The sequence below is a fragment of the Candoia aspera genome, chromosome 10, assembly GCF_035149785.1.
Source record: "Candoia aspera isolate rCanAsp1 chromosome 10, rCanAsp1.hap2, whole genome shotgun sequence".
Taxonomy (NCBI): Eukaryota; Metazoa; Chordata; class Lepidosauria; order Squamata; family Boidae; genus Candoia; species Candoia aspera.
This window is the reverse complement of record NC_086162.1, coordinates 12,256,412-12,271,982: the sequence shown is the minus strand read 5'-3', so window position 1 is coordinate 12,271,982 and position 15,571 is coordinate 12,256,412. Positions and strand designations below refer to the sequence as shown.

At 41.6% G+C, this 15,571-nt stretch overlaps 1 protein-coding gene across 2 annotated transcripts in view; it reads left to right on the top strand.

Annotated features, from left to right (window-relative positions):
* Window positions 1-9,121, top strand: part of WASF2 (WASP family member 2) — a 36,260-nt gene extending 27,139 nt beyond the window's left edge. For both annotated transcript variants that reach the window (XM_063311677.1, XM_063311678.1), the window contains exons 5-9: window positions 463-577; window positions 2,036-2,166; window positions 4,747-4,902; window positions 6,824-7,323; window positions 8,087-9,121. In XM_063311677.1, coding sequence (XP_063167747.1) covers window positions 463-577; window positions 2,036-2,166; window positions 4,747-4,902; window positions 6,824-7,323; window positions 8,087-8,244 — 1,060 coding nt within the window. In that variant the 3' untranslated portion in view covers window positions 8,245-9,121. The remainder of the gene's footprint in view (window positions 1-462; window positions 578-2,035; window positions 2,167-4,746; window positions 4,903-6,823; window positions 7,324-8,086) is intronic.
* Window positions 9,122-15,571: the final 6,450 nt, after the last annotated feature.

The window sequence follows — 15,571 nt, the reverse complement described above, 5'->3', positions numbered from 1 at the left end:
TTTTATGTGTCATATTTTGGGATTATGATTATAATGAAAAGCAGGGAAGCATTTTATAAATAAATGTCCTCCTGTTAAAGTAGCAAGCGTGTTATAACAGAATGAGGTGGAGGTACAGAATATAAATATTTCCTCAACCCATACCCATTAATACTTTTTTGAATAGGAAAAAGTAATTACAGGTAGTTGGATAGTCTTTGCTGAGATGCCCCTACATTGCAGGAGAAGTATATATCTCCTGGCTATATCAAAATTCTGCCTTTTGCATGTTGAAGTCAGAGCAGGTTCCCTCGCTGGTGCAGAATGGGTTAGAAACTTCCACTTTTTAAAATTTGCTTTATCTTAAAGGGGGAACTTTTTGTTAAAGAGACTGTGGTGTTTGCCCCTACTATCTACATGTCATATTTGGTTCTCAGGTAAACATGTAACCATATCATTCTGGATGTATATCCTCTCTCCTAGGGATGATGGCAAGGAAGCACTTAAATTCTACACAGATCCATCATATTTCTTTGATCTTTGGAAGGAGAAAATGGTGCGGGATACCAAGGATATGAAAGAGAAGCGGAAGCATAGGGTGAGATGGGTGTCATCATTTTGCTTATGTTGGTTTGCTTGTTTTACCTTTTAGCAAAGAGGGGGAAAACAGGAGATTTCCATGGCCTGATTGCCAGAAATCCTTGGTAATGGTGAATATGGACAACTAATCACACAACTGGATTGGTTCTTTTGGTTTAAGTGGAAAAGACTTCACTCAGCCTCTTTTATGCATTATTTGTGGTTATGCCACAGTGCCATTTCTTCAGTTACAAAAATAATATGTTAAGCAGAGTAAAGCAACTTTTTGATGGCCAAAGGCTACACTTACCATTTTATGGGTTGCTAAAGGCAGCAGGGTAGATGGAGCCACATCACTTAATGTGAGTGGGCCTATTCGGGAAAAAGAACTTTGAGGCCTTCCTTTGCTTTTTATCTTTGATAACCCTGTTCTAGACTTAGAGTTTTCTTCTGTTTCCTAACTCAGAACAGTAGAAAATATGCCATTATTTTCAGCAATAATTGTTAGAATGGAGCACTGTGGGCTTAAAACGTTGCCCATCCTGAACAAATTTTTGTAACAAAATAGTCCTTATTGTTATAATAGCTATTGAGTGTCCAATGATGTAATTTTTTGCACACTTACCTGGCAACTGAACAAAGTTGGATTTTCTTCAGAGTAAACAAGCAAGGCATTGGGTTGTAAACTAACTATTCTGAAGAAAATGTGGATTAAGTTACCTGCCACATACCTCTGGCTGTAGATGTTGCAAGGAGACATCTTATATTTGGAACCTTTGTGTATCTTTCAATTGAAATAAATCAATTGTGAGATACTCATTAAAAAGCTTTATCTGGATGGCTTTTCCCTATGCCCTGGACTGCGTTTTATTTGGGGGTGAGTAAAAAAGATAGACATTTCATTCTAACTACACTTATAGTGAAAAGGTAAGTAAGGTATTTGTGAAATTTGCAGTTTCTAAGTAGTTTCTTGCTGCCCCTCTGATCCCTTTAGCAGCAATGAGGGTTTGGCTTCCCTTTAGGCTTCCTTACCACAGTATCTCCTCCTCACTTAGTGCCAGCCAGCCTACTGTTGCTCTTCAGTCAGTTGGTGGAAATTCTGTAGCATTAAATCAAGGTTTGATTTAGCAGTTTTGACCTCAGGTACTGTTATATAGCAGTAGCTTGCTTACAGCAAAATTAGCTCCTTTTTGTTTGTTTTTTTGCACTTGATATATTTATAGTAGGCAAGATGGGATACTTTAACTGGACTTTTGAAGAATATCTTACTGCGAATCTTTTGTAAAGATGCACATTACCTTAGCTGTTCTGTGGGCCCCTTTTTACAAAACATATAGCTCAAATAAGATACTGATTCCTAACATCTATTAAATACTTGTGCTATTGGATAGGTGGAGGCAGACTTAGTGAGAGAGCGGATGACCAGCTTAAAGGAATAATGGCACCTACAATTGCTTGCTATTTATTTATGTTATAGAAAGAAAAGAAGGATAATCCTAACAGAGGAAATGTGAATCCTCGGAAGATAAAAAGCCGGAAAGAAGAATGGGAAAAAATGAAAATGGGTCAAGAGTTTGTCGATTCAAGGAAAAAACATGGACCAGGAGGGTGAGAGAGAAACTGTAATACTGACCATGGAATTAGTTCTGTGTGCCAACAAGGCTAAAGATTTGTTTCCTGAACTGCAGCCTTCCTAGGAAGGGACATTAAAATTGTTTGTGATATAATATGTGGGTAGTCTGCTTATCCGAAGGAAGAGCAAGCACATTTCTTTAAGGCTATGCTTGGAATGGAAAAAAAAAAATCTGACTTCTTACCAGACTAATTTTGTGTCAGGCTAAGAAAACTTCATGGGTCTGATGTGTAAGTCACCAGGAGTCGTGCTTGATCTGAAGGTGACTTTGCTTTTATTATATTTAATGCAGAAGTGCAGGGGTTTGAGACCTGTGAAATAATGACCATGCTGTGAATTTAGAATTCACAGAACCCTTTACCTATTGTAGGGAGCAGATTGAGCAAAGCGGGCTGGGTATACGCACAGTAGTACAAACCTACACATACCCTAACTATGCAGGCTCGACACTCACGAAGCAACAAGTGCTGAATTGGTATACTGGTGATTAGAACCAGTATAAGTTGCTACAGTGATTTGGAGGTTGTTGCTCCTGCTAGTGGCTTCAGATCAGAACTGGAGCGTGTTCTACAAAGTACCTGGCTTGGAACATACTATGGCATTTATAGGAGGAGAATTCTGCCTGTCACCCTTGACTCTGGGGTGTCTTCATCTATCAGAAATATAAATAATATACCTTTACTTGGGCCCAGCAGTTTTGCTGCAGAGGTACCCCGGATGTGATATATTAATAGTTTTTTAGTCTAGGAAACAAGCATATGAGATCATTCCTTCGATCTTCTGCTACTTAGGAGAAGCTAGACATGGCCTCCTTTGGGGGTCTGCTTCCTTTTTTAATTGAAACTACAGATTAAAGAAAACTATCCGTTTCAAAAAAACATTCCACTGAATTTGTTCAGGAAATGGCACTGAAACGTTTGTCCCACTTTTTAAAATTTTGGTTTTAAATATTTGCTAGCCACTCTGGACTGACTGACTGACTGACTGACTGACTGACTGACTGACTGACTGACTGACTGACTGACTGACTTCCTTCCCTCCCTCCCTCCCTCCCTCCCTCCCTCCCTCCCTCCCTCCCTCCCTCCCTCCCTCCCTCCTGTTAAGAGGAATGCCATTTCTGTCTTTCATTATGGCTTAAGAAATAATTTTGTCAAGGTCATTTGTACACAATCACATTCAGCTGTTCTTCCCTTAAAAAAAAGGGGGGGGGGACAACATATCTGCAACTGTTTCTAGAATGGCAGCTCATTTGTGTTGCAAAAGGGAAGCCTTTGGCAATATTGGAATAAATGAATGGTTGAACAGAGCTAGGCCATGAACTTTTCCCGGTGCTCATTCTGAGGTCGTTGGAAAAGAGCTGCCCATTACTTTTCCAAGGTCATCTCTGCACGACCACGTGTGTTTATTTTCCAAATGTATTTACTCTTGTAATGAACTGGAAATGTCAATTAGGAATCTTGAAAGCCTTTTTAATTGTTCTGGCAAACAGATGAAATTTTGATAATTCTGCATATCAGTTTTACATCCATCACTTGCAGCCAGGATCAGCTGGCTTGGCAATGCATAGTAAATTGGTAAAACTGTATGAATGTTAATCCAAATCAGAGTCACATCACTGGCCATATTTTGGTACTGTTCCTCTAATAAGTGTGTATGAGATTTGCCTGAACTGGTCTGATTTGAAGGAGGCCCGAATGACTGCTTTATTCCTCTGTGGTTTTTTACACTAGTGCCTTTCTGTAAGTGCCATTTAGTATGAACACATGAAAAATCGTCCTTGAATAGGAGAAGATTGCTGGTGTGATTTCACATGAAAGTTGGAACATTTCAGAATATCTTCACGCTTAAAGATACTGAATTATATAAACTTTGCATAGATTTTTAGAAACTGGCTTATATTTATTCCAATTCCATAAATAGCTTACAACATTAGAGATACATTTAATTTTTTTTTCTTATATGAGTTAAATAAATCATTTGGAAAATGAGTGGTTTGTAAATCTATTTGGAATTTCCCTTTGTGGCAGAGGGTCTTTGAGCGTACATACTCTGGTATCACTAGATAGTTCTGTCTGATTTCGGTCTCTCTTCTGTTTCCCATTTAATAAAGGGAAGAGAAAACAGGTTGGTTAGGGGTAGGATTAAGTGATAAAGTACTGGTGATCTGACATGTAACCTGCATCTGCATAACCACACTGTTTTCCCCTTCCCCCCCACCTCACCCCAATTTAAATCCTACATCAGTCCAGCCACTCTGTGCATCTGATGCCAAGTGAGCTGCAGCCTAAAAAAGGCCTAAGGAAGCAAAGCTACAACCAAGAGGTAAATACATTGATTTCAGAGGCCTAGGTCTAGACGTATGGGTAAAGCAGTCCCTGGCCTCGTAATTGCAATCCAAGGTAATAGGTAAGATGCTGCCGTATTGATACAAAGGTCTACCCCAGTTGCTACTGTTTATATGTTTTAAATATGCTATAAGCATTCTACATTTGAGGCTTCTTTGAACTTTCGGGGGGGAAGGTTCTTGGCTAACAACTGTACTTTTGTGGTTTTAGGTACCCTCCTAATATGGTGTATCAGAATGGTAGCATTGGCTCCAATGAGAGCGTTGATGCCACCTTCTACCCACCTCCTCCACAGCCGGATTCAATTTCATCATCACCTCCTTCATTTGCAGATGATAGTCTTCCGCCACCACCAGCAGAATTTAGGTAAGTGCTGCGGAAGGCTCACTAACCCTCAAAAACACCTTGGAGAAGACCATAAAAAGCCTGTCCATGAGGTCAACAGGTGTAACTTGTCGGAAGAAGGTTTTCAAGTAGTCCTTAAAACACGAGGCTAAAACAGGCCTTTGCCCTCCTGTGTTCTTTCTTTCCATTGCAGCTCTTGTTATGACTGTTTTATATAGCATTTTTTCCTTCATCGAAACATTAAATTATTTATAGCAGGGAGTGGTGATATATCTTACCTTAATTACAATTAAAGAGGAGTGGGGAATTAGTTAATTCCATATTGGGAAGTATTTTAATTAAAAGGAAAAGATTTCTATTTTTCTATTTTATTAGGTGTGAATGTATATAGATGTATATATAGAATGTATAGAGCCAGTTTGGTCTAGTGGTTAAGGCGCTGGGCTAGAAACCAGGAGACAGTGAGTTCTAGTCCCGCCTTAGGCATGAAAGCAGCTGTGTGACCTTGGACCAGTCTCTCTCAGCCCAACTCACCTCACAGGGTGAGGGAAAATAGGAGGAGGAAGGAGTAACAGGGATGTTCCCCGCCTTGAGTTCTTTATAAAAATAATAAAGGTGGGATAGAAAATAACTAAATAAACAAATAAATAAAATAAATATTCATATTTTATTTCATTATTGTGAGGGCTAAAAAATGTATTGAAATGAAAGTGTGTGAACCTGGGATAGTCTTGTGCCTCAACTCTTTTGAAATATGGGCACATTTGAAATACGGAGACCATGTTAAATATGGAGAGCATGTCATAATGGATAGGGTCAATACCAAAACAGGCTTTTATCAGAAAGCAAACAAAGCACTGGGCTGTTTCCCCCCCCACAACCCCCCCAATTTTATTTTCTAAGAATATGGGGCCTAAAAGAGCCAGTTTGGTCTAGTGGTGAAGGCACCAGGCTAGAAACCAGGAGTCTCTGAGTTCTAGTCCTGCCTGAGGCAAGAAAGCCGGCTGAGTGACCTTGGGAGTCCCTCTCTCTCAGCCCAAGAGCCAATCAGGCGTGGTATGATAGTTCTAGTCCCGCCTTAGGCAAGAAAGCCGTCTGAGTGACCTTGGGAGTCCCTCTCTCTCAGCCCAAGAGCCAATCAGGCATGGTATGAGAGTTCTAGTCCCGCCTTAGGCAGGAAAGCCGGCTGGGTGACCTTGGGCCAGTCCCTCTCTCTCAGCCCAACCCACCTCACAGGGTTGTTGTGGGGATATAGGAGGAAGAAGGAGCATTAGGTATGTTCACCACCTTGAGTTATTTATAAAAATAATAAAGGTGGGATAGAAAATAAATAAATAAAAAGTATATTGGAAATACTTCATGATTTGCTTGCTGCATGTTAGCTTTTAATTAATTTTAAGAATTAATATGCTGCAAACAAAGCACCAAAATTATCTTTTTTAGATTTTTCAAGATTCTTAATTGAAGAATCTAAAAAAATAAAATTAGGTAGGGCAGGGAGCTTGAGAAGAGCCAAACAGTGGGTCAGTGAGCACATCATTAAACAGGTGCCATGCTGGGGACTCAGACTGTAATTTGTTTAGCATTGTATAAGGCCAGAGTTTTGAAAAGGTGGGATTACAAGGCACATGCATTTGTTGACATTGGTTTTTTTTTTAATGTTACATGTTAAGATTGTTTGGGGGTAGGTTATGTTCAGATGCTTTTCACATGTGCATCAACTGGAAACTTTACAAAAGCCAGCCCTTGGATTCCAGAGGGAACATTGAATGTAAATTATAGAATTTAAGTCAATTCTTATGGGGGATGTCAGAAAATTTGAGAAACAGTTTGCTGTGCACTACAGTCAAGACACACTTTTTCACTAACAGCATTTGATCCTGTTTGAAAAACTAATGAGATGTTCTTTTGCTCCCCATTCTCCCCAATCTCCATTCCACAGCTATCCACCACACAGCCCAAGTGTTTCTGGAGGGCTGAAGAAATCCATCCTGGTCAGTCCCAGCCATCCTCCACCAGCTCCTCCCATTGGCTCACCACCGGGAAACAGGCCTGGCTTTGCACCACCTCCTGCTCCACCCCCTCCACCACCAATGATGGGAGTTCCTCCACCCCCTTCAGTTGCTGGCTTTCCAACTGCTGGCATCCCTCCTCCGCCATCTCCACCCTCCTTCCCACCTCATCCTGATTTTGCTGCCCCTCCACCCCCTCCCCCTCCAGCAACGGAATATGCAGCGGTGCCATCTCCCCTGCTACCACAGCCCCTAAGTGGGGTGCCACCCCCTCCCCCTCCTCCCCCTGGCCCACCTCCTTCGTCTTTCAGTGGCATGGATATTCCAGGGGCTTCTATTCCACAGCCAGATTTGGTGCCCTCCAAGTCAAAATCCTCATTGCCTGCTGTTAGCGAAGCCAGGAGTGACTTGCTTTCTGCCATTCGTCAAGGTAAGCCTCGTTTTGGATGTCCATATCTTAACTACCCTAAAAGGCCAACCACCACCCCGTAAACACACCCCAGTCAGTAGTCATTCTGTGATTGCTAGAATCCTGGACTTCAGCAGGACGTATTGGAAACCACTTGATCTCTTTCTTTGAGCGGCTGCGGCTGTTCGTTTTGATTCCTGACTGCCAGTGGCGGCTTAACTTTTCTGTTCCACCCGGCAAGTTTAGGCAGCAGCATTAGCTGAACCCTTTTTAACGGGGACTAATTAAAAGTCACAAAAGCGCCTGACTCCTGTATTTTGAAGAGAGAATACCCATTGCTGCTTTATGTGCTTTAGTGTAGTCTGGATTCTTCTGCGTTCGTCACAGTCTCTATAGTCACCTTCCTCCGTCACATTATTAAAATTGTCATCATGTAGCTCCCTTTCTCCCTATGTCTTATCCAGTACAACCTTCAGTTTTGGCAGTTCCCCGCTATTTTAATTGCTTTTTCAGAACGTGTAACTTGCTGAAGAATCCCGCGAAACTTGAAAGTTGCTTCGTTTGTGATTCCCCCCCCCCCCAATGGTTTCATTTGCTGCTAGTTCCCTTTTCTGGGAGAGGCAATGTGCTGTGCTAGCACAGCTACTTAACACAGTACTGAACTGGGCAAATCTAGGATTCTTATATGAACCCTGGTTAAAACAGAACCGTAGTTCTGTGATGCACACGCGCAGCCATTCAGAAGGGCACCCGTAACATCTTTCTCTCTCTCTCTCCCTGCCAGGGTTCCAGCTCCGCAAAGTGGAAGAACAGCGTGAACAAGAGAAGCGAGATGTTGTGGGCAACGATGTGGCGACTATACTCTCACGCCGCATTGCGGTGGAATACAGCGATTCGGAGGACGATTCGTCGGAGTTTGACGAAGACGAGTGGTCAGATTAGGCCCCTGCGCATCCCCCATATGGGGACGGGGGGGGGATACGGCGGAGAGAAACAGCCACCGCTTCCCAGAATGCCAAACTTCTTCTTGCTTTCCTCTTTCATCCAGTAACCAAAGATCAATTTTCCAGGCTTCCAAATAACTGCTCCCCCCTCCCCCCAGCTGATGGGACTTATACGTCCCTCCAAGAAAGAAGGAAAATGAACCCTAGATTGCCAGATTCTCGGGTTACTATGAAAAAATACATATTGTTAAATATTTTCTTTGGTTTAGGGCTAAATTTACAGCTCCTGGTACAATCAGGAAGTGTTGCTTAAGATGACAGGCCTATTGGAAGAGCAACAGACTTGCGAGTAATACTCATTTCCTTTGCAGCAGCCTGTGAGGCATTGGAAACACTCTGTACTAAGCTGGTGATTCTCTTCCTTATCCATCAGATAGAGTATAATGTTAAATTTCTGCTCCCACCAGCCCTAACAATGGTTTCTTTGTGCTAAATCTGGACTTCATTGGTTTAGGTTGAAGTTACTAGGTACACCAACAGTTAGGATCTTCTAAAAATGTATCTTTCCCCCAAAGGCCTGTTAAATGCTAGAATGAGTCAGGGAACAGGGATCCTTTCTGCTTGACCCGTAGTACCAGCTAGTTTTCATGATGATGATGATGATGATGATGATGATGATGATGGAATTTGGTATGCAAAATTAGGAAGAATTTCCCTCCATGTGCCTTGAACACAGAGCTTTAAGCACTGGATGTGGCCTTGCTCTGCAGTAAAAAACTTGCAGATTCTCAGTTCATTAGAATGCCATATAGGAATCAAATTTGCTATAAGTGCTTTTTAAAAAAAACAAAACAATAAAACACATTATGCTAAAAGCTGAGATGCGATGAAGCCAAGCCAATGGTCCTTCTCCAGACACCACAAGGGAGTTCTGAGATGTCTGTTCATGGACCAACTTGGCCATATGTAAATATGCCCAGCCTGCCTTATTATTTTGCTTTAACCCTTCAAGAATTACCACAGAGACATTTTAGCATCTTTAGAACCTACCGAGCCTCAACTTCAGCCGCAAAAGTGATTTATTGACAAATTAAGTTTTATTTAGGTTCTGCACCAGCAGCATTAAATATACATACCTCTTTCTAGCAGGCATTTTTTAAAAACAGCTTTTTTTAAAAAAAATTCTTAGCCAAGAACTAGTATACAGAATGTCAAAGGGCAGGCCCCTAAATTTATCTAGGCATTCCAGTTACTGGAACAGTGCTGTCACTCTAATAATGGGAGTGATGGTTTGAATAGGGAGCATGCCTACCTATTTATTGGTTTGAAAGTCTTTGCCTTGCCATATGCCCAGCTGTCCTTTTCTCGCTAGGATATGCCTTGTAACAGCTTCTGTACCCCAAAGAGTGACTGTAAAAAGGTGGCTTCTTCAGCATCTGTGGTTGGGGCGTATATTTGGATCACTGTGATGTTAGATGGCTTGCCCTGAATTCGAATTGAGATCATTCGATCGTTTTTTGGATTGTATCCAAGCACTGCTTTAGCCACTTTACTATTAATTATGAAGGCTACTCCATTTCTTCTGTGGTCCTTTTGTCCACAGTAGTAGATCTGGTGGTCATTTGATGTGAAGTGGCCCATTCCAGTCCATTTCAGTTCACTGACGCCCAAAATGTCTATCTTTAATCTTGACATCTCACCAATAACCACATCCAATTTGCCCTGGCTCATTGATCTTACATTCCAGGTTCCAATGGTGTGTTGATCCTTAGAACATCAGATTTGCCGTTCACCAGCAGCACCATCAGCCACTAGCCGTCCTTTCGGCTTTGAGCTAGCTGCGTCATCACGTCTGGGGCTAGTTGAACTCATCCTCTGTTCCTCCCCAGTAGCATTTTGACCATCTTCCGACCTGGGGGTCTCATCTTCCGATGGTATACCGACATATCTCTGGTTGTACTGATCCATTTAGTTTTCATGGCAAGAATACTGGGGTGGGTTGCCATTACCTTCCCCAGGGATTGCATTTAGTCTGATCTCTCTGTCATGACCTTCCCGTCTTGGGTGGCCCTTCACGGTTTAGCTCATGGCATCATTGTGCTCAAGCTCCAGCACCACGACAAGGTAATGATCCTTTGCTTGAAGTAGTTATCCTTATAAATGATTTTTTCAGAGATGGCTGTATCAATTTACAATCAATGTGCTGCATAAGGGTAGTGGGCATTCTTAATATACAATTTAAACAGGTTTGTCCCAAGGTTGGCTTCTAAAAGTTCGAAAGTGGTGCTAATTCTTTCTGTATTCCTTGAGAGGTGGGTGTTCTGTACAGAGACAGTGATTTATCTTGTCACCTTTTCACAACCTGGTCGCTTTCAGTTACAGCTTTTAAATTCCTTGCCTATATCGGCTAACAGCTGAAAATACAGGAGCTGTAGTCAAACCCATCTGCACATTCTGAGGCTAGGGTTGAGTTCAGATACTAGTAGGTAAAAAGCTTGAAGTTAATCCCGCTTAATTTAAATCCCTCTCACTACTTTTTTTGCACTTTTAAGAGGTGTGACAACAGTAAGCTGTTGCACCCAGCATCATGCTCACTGGAATTGCCCTGAAAAAAGAGGCTGCTTGACACAAACAGGGAAAACCAGTGTAATGCCTCGCCCAGCCTGATGGGCTGCAGCGATGTAGTCATGCAATAGAATTCTCAGGTGCAGGACAGCAACTGCCTCACCTACTGCTCCAGTTTTAACAGATCTTCTCCCTGATCTAAAACAAATGGAATTGTCTCTTTGAAGCATCAAAGTAGATTTGATTCATCTCCAAAATATGGTTTTAGTCCAGCTATTCTGATTTTATAATAGTTCGTAGATAATGGGCAGCTTTCATTACCTGAATTAGTTGGGATTCTTGGGGTTTTCTTCCAACATCTAAAGAGCAGGAAGAGCTGCTTGGTTAAATGGAAGAGTGGGGAGAAAGCACTCTTGAGTGTCCTTTCCAGGTTCCAAGTTCTTAAGAAATTCCACTGTATTCTGCAGAAAGCCTACCAGTCATTTAGCTTCCTTTTTTTTCTCCTTTTGCTCCACAGCTTCTCTCTGACTGCTCTAGTTTTTCAAGTTACTTTGGTTTTAAAATACTGTTTCCCTTTGTTTTAAATTTTGGATTGTACCACTTGGGATACAAGAATGCTGGGTCCAAAACTTTTTCTACCATCTTTGAACGTTCACTTCTTTCCTTCACCATCACAGATGACCACATAAGGAGAAGGGACCCTTCAAACTCTAGAGGCCACAAGGCTTTGTCAAGCAGGCTTTTGGGCAAACAGAGACTTAAAATATGCCTGCCTCTTGAATCACACACCTGGGGAGAAGGGTGTGTCCTTTTACCAGGCTGCTCATACCACAAAGACACTGAGGCTATGCTGTGCTTGATTTCCTTTATATGTACTTTCTTTTTACCAAGTTTTAAAGTGGGGAGGGAGAGAGTGACTTTTTTTTTCATATTGCCCCTTTTAACATAATTCATTTTGACTGATTTCAAAAACTAACCATTTTTATGTAGAATAAGTTGACTTCTATAAGTGCCTTATTTCATGAGATATATTTATGTAAGAGTAATTATTTCAAATGTATCATAAGGTCATATCTAAACAAAATATGGAATGTTGAAGAAAGTGTTCTTTTAACGAAAGTTTTCTAAATGGTCAGTTTATTAAAAAAAAAGATACCAATAGATACACCTTGGCAACGTCAAGATGTGTGGACTTCAACTCTCAGAATTCCCCAGCCAGTTTTGCTGGGAGTTGAAGTCCATACCTCTTAAAGTTGCCAAGGTTGAGAAACACCGCCTTAATATCTGCAGGAGGAAATGGTTATGAATGCAGTTGTTCGTCTTATCAGTATAGACTGTAATCAGACCAAGAGTGTTAACACGTTCCAGAATATCACGCAACAGCCAGCAGTGTGATTTTTCTAGGCTTTTGTTGGTGTACACTCACACACTTGCTTGCAATGGGCAACCATTCTGTGGTGTGCTGAAAGTCTGCTTTACTACAGACTCAGCAGTTACTCTTGGGATGAATCCAAAAGACCTAACCCTAAAGCACAAAGTGCTGCAGCGACCTCAACTACGTCCATGACTGAGGCCAGTGATAATCATGTTGTTTCTGTACAACCTGATTATCAGGTGCCAAATTCTGCCTGGCATGTCTTGGGTGAAGAGGGAAAAACATAATGGGCATTGGTACTGTTGCTTCCCTTCCACAGCCTCTTGCGGAGTTTGGCTCTCCATATTCGTTTTACTGTCCCAAGTTGCTATTTTTAATCCAAATCTTTTAAAAACTGCTTTTATAATCTCTTTGGTCTTTTCTGTTTTTCCTTGAGGGACTTCTTGTAATGTATATGTGATTAAAACAAAACTTTTTACCATATAAACTTTATACAGAAATGAGAAATCCTTTCTAGCCAATTTGTCATGTTTAGGGTTGGATGAATCTCTCACTCTCTATAACGCTTGGTTATAATCATGTTACTGCAAATGTTACTCACAAAAACATATTTTTATGCACATACCTCCTGGTATATGTACCACTTAGAATTTTGAATGCAGTTTTCCCAATGTGTGCCTTTTGTAACCCCCCCCCCAAAAAAAAATGTGCAGTGCAGTTTGAGGACTGTAGGATAACAGTGTTCCAGTTTATTTATGAGAGTGGAAAATGTCCTCTTCCTTAGTATTGCCTTGCAGTCCCTGGTCCTGCAGCTATTCCTAATTTTCACCTTCTTTTAAAGTCACTTTTTACCTGCTGCCCCAAAGATCAGAAGTTAGAATAGTGGTACAGAGGAATACTCTGTGGTATTTGGCAGTGGTTTTGGTATCCTTACATTCCACTTTGGATGTGCCTGGGTACTAGGTTGGCTTAACATCTGTCTGTATTCTGCATCCCTCAGCCGACAAACCCTGTACTCAGGTTTGAATAAACATTTGGAAACCTTGATAAGCCTCCCAGATAGCTCATGTGTGTGGCAACAATCCATGTTTTTAGAAAATAACAAAGGTAGGCGGAACTCTGCAGATAGAGGTCGGGGCCTTCATTGGGGGTAGAAATAGCCTTTTTCTGGGGAGGATGCAATGCTAAGTATGCGTTTTGTCCCAGAGATACTGAAAGGAAATACCAACAGCTGCCAGTTTTTCTCATCTGCCCCACAATTCACCAAGTTTCACAACTTACTGCAAATTCTTTTTGGGACTCCACTATATGGGAATTTGATAGGAAATATTTGCTCCAACATTCTTGCATATTTTCACAGGGATAGACATAGAGTGTCATTGATTTTTTTCTTGCCAGAAGAAAACAAAGCCCAATTTAGGACAGTGGAGTTCATTAGAACCAGAGCTAAATGCAGCCTAACATGTACAAGGCCTAGAAGGCTTGTTTGTGCCACAAAAGTAGGAGTTGAGCATATTCAGGAATTTATACCTTCAAATATAAAAGGTGATTATGCCTCAGGCCTATTAGGATTGTTTTCTGCATGTTTCTATTTAGACTGAGATTCTTCGTGCTCCTTTCCCAGCTTTTTGTTCAAAATATCCACAGCTAGTAGGCTTTCAATGGGATGTAAGTACAGTAATGGGTATCCAACCCAATCCAAGCATTCCCTGTTTCTATTCTGTCTTTATACAAATGCTGTAAGAACATAAAACTTGATTGAGCCCATGGCACATCTAGTCCAATAGCCGGTGTCTTGGCATGATCCGCCTTCTACATTTGGATGGGTCCCTGTCTTTGTCACATCAAAGGGTAGTAAATAATGCAGCTCTAATGCTGAAAGAATTAGAATTTACTTTCTCCAAATTTACCATTATTAACTTCGTGGGGTAACTTACTCTAATATAATTGGGGGTGGGGAAGAGGAATGTCCATTTTTGTTTTACCATCATGGTCTTACAAACTTCAGTATTTCTTCCATGCCTTTACCCTCTTAAAAAACAGTCTTTGCCCCTTCTTTCTACTCTTAATGGAAATAAGTGGTTAAAATGTGTGTGTTACTAACTTTGTCAAAAGGAAGTAGTGTTGTGTTGCTTACAGTAGAAGCAATATCACTTGAAACAGTACCAGGGCCATTAAGCTGGGACCAAACCTTCTGGGGTATAATTTGCCAAAGTGGAACCTTGTATGATTAAAAAAAAAATCACCATCACTGGTGAGCCATGTGGGAAGTTAACCATGATTTTTGTTTCTAAATCTCCCATTGATGGGGAAGATAACTCTGTTCTGTTAGAAGCTCTGCTGTTGACTAAACTAAAATTGATTAAGCCATTAAATGATTTCAGCCTGTTTAAATGTTGTTTGCATTTCTAATGAGTGAAATCGGGATGGATGCAACATTTAAAAATAAATGTTGTCAGTACAATACCATGCAGCACAGCATAAATGCAACAGCCCAGCTCTATGTTCAAAATCTGTCTGTAATGTTAAAAGCCTGAGTCTGTATGTCTCTGTCTGTATGGCATGCACACACAGATGCTTTGGGGGTGCTCTTAATTGCCTGCCTGGGATTAAAGTATACAACAGCTTGACAGGTCTCTCCTGAAGTGGTGGCTTTAATAAGTTCAGCATCGCTCCTGAAAAAATCCCACCCCAATGACTGCAGGTTTCATTTTCAGGAGCTCAAGCCAACAGCATCAGCATCTAGGATGGTGTTTCTCAACCATGGCAACTTTCAGGCTGGCTGGGGAATTCTGGAGCTGAAGTCCACACATCTGAAAGCTGCCAAGGTTGAGAAACACTGATCTAGGATGTTTCTTACAGGACAGTAAACCTTCTGAGCATAAAGTAATGATGTCAGCGGAGATCGTTTTTGAGCCTCACAGCTGTCTTGTCTAAGACAGAATCAAGGCATGCTGGGGCCGCGCACCTGCAAACTCATGACTGGCCACCCCCACTGCAGGCACATGGGTCTTCAGCTTGCTTGCCAGGCACTAAGTGAACTATGAGCCAAAATAAATTCCACACCCATGGTGTATCACAGGCTTATATGCTGCCCTTCATAAACAAGGGGGTTTGCAAAAAAAACTCAATATAAAATCAGCCAGCCATAGCCGAAGCATCCAAGAGATTGTTGTTTGTGAAAGAGGCTAGGCGGTGATATTCCCTTCCATAGGCTGCAGTATATTCACAGGCTGGGGCAGGGAGGTGGCCAAGATGTTTTCTTTGCCTAAAAAAAAAATGTGAGAGACCAGGATGACCACACCCTCTTGACAGAGGGCAAGGAGGATGGGAAAGTGCCATCAGCACTTGGACAGCTCCCTCAGCAGGCCACCCCAGGGTGCCT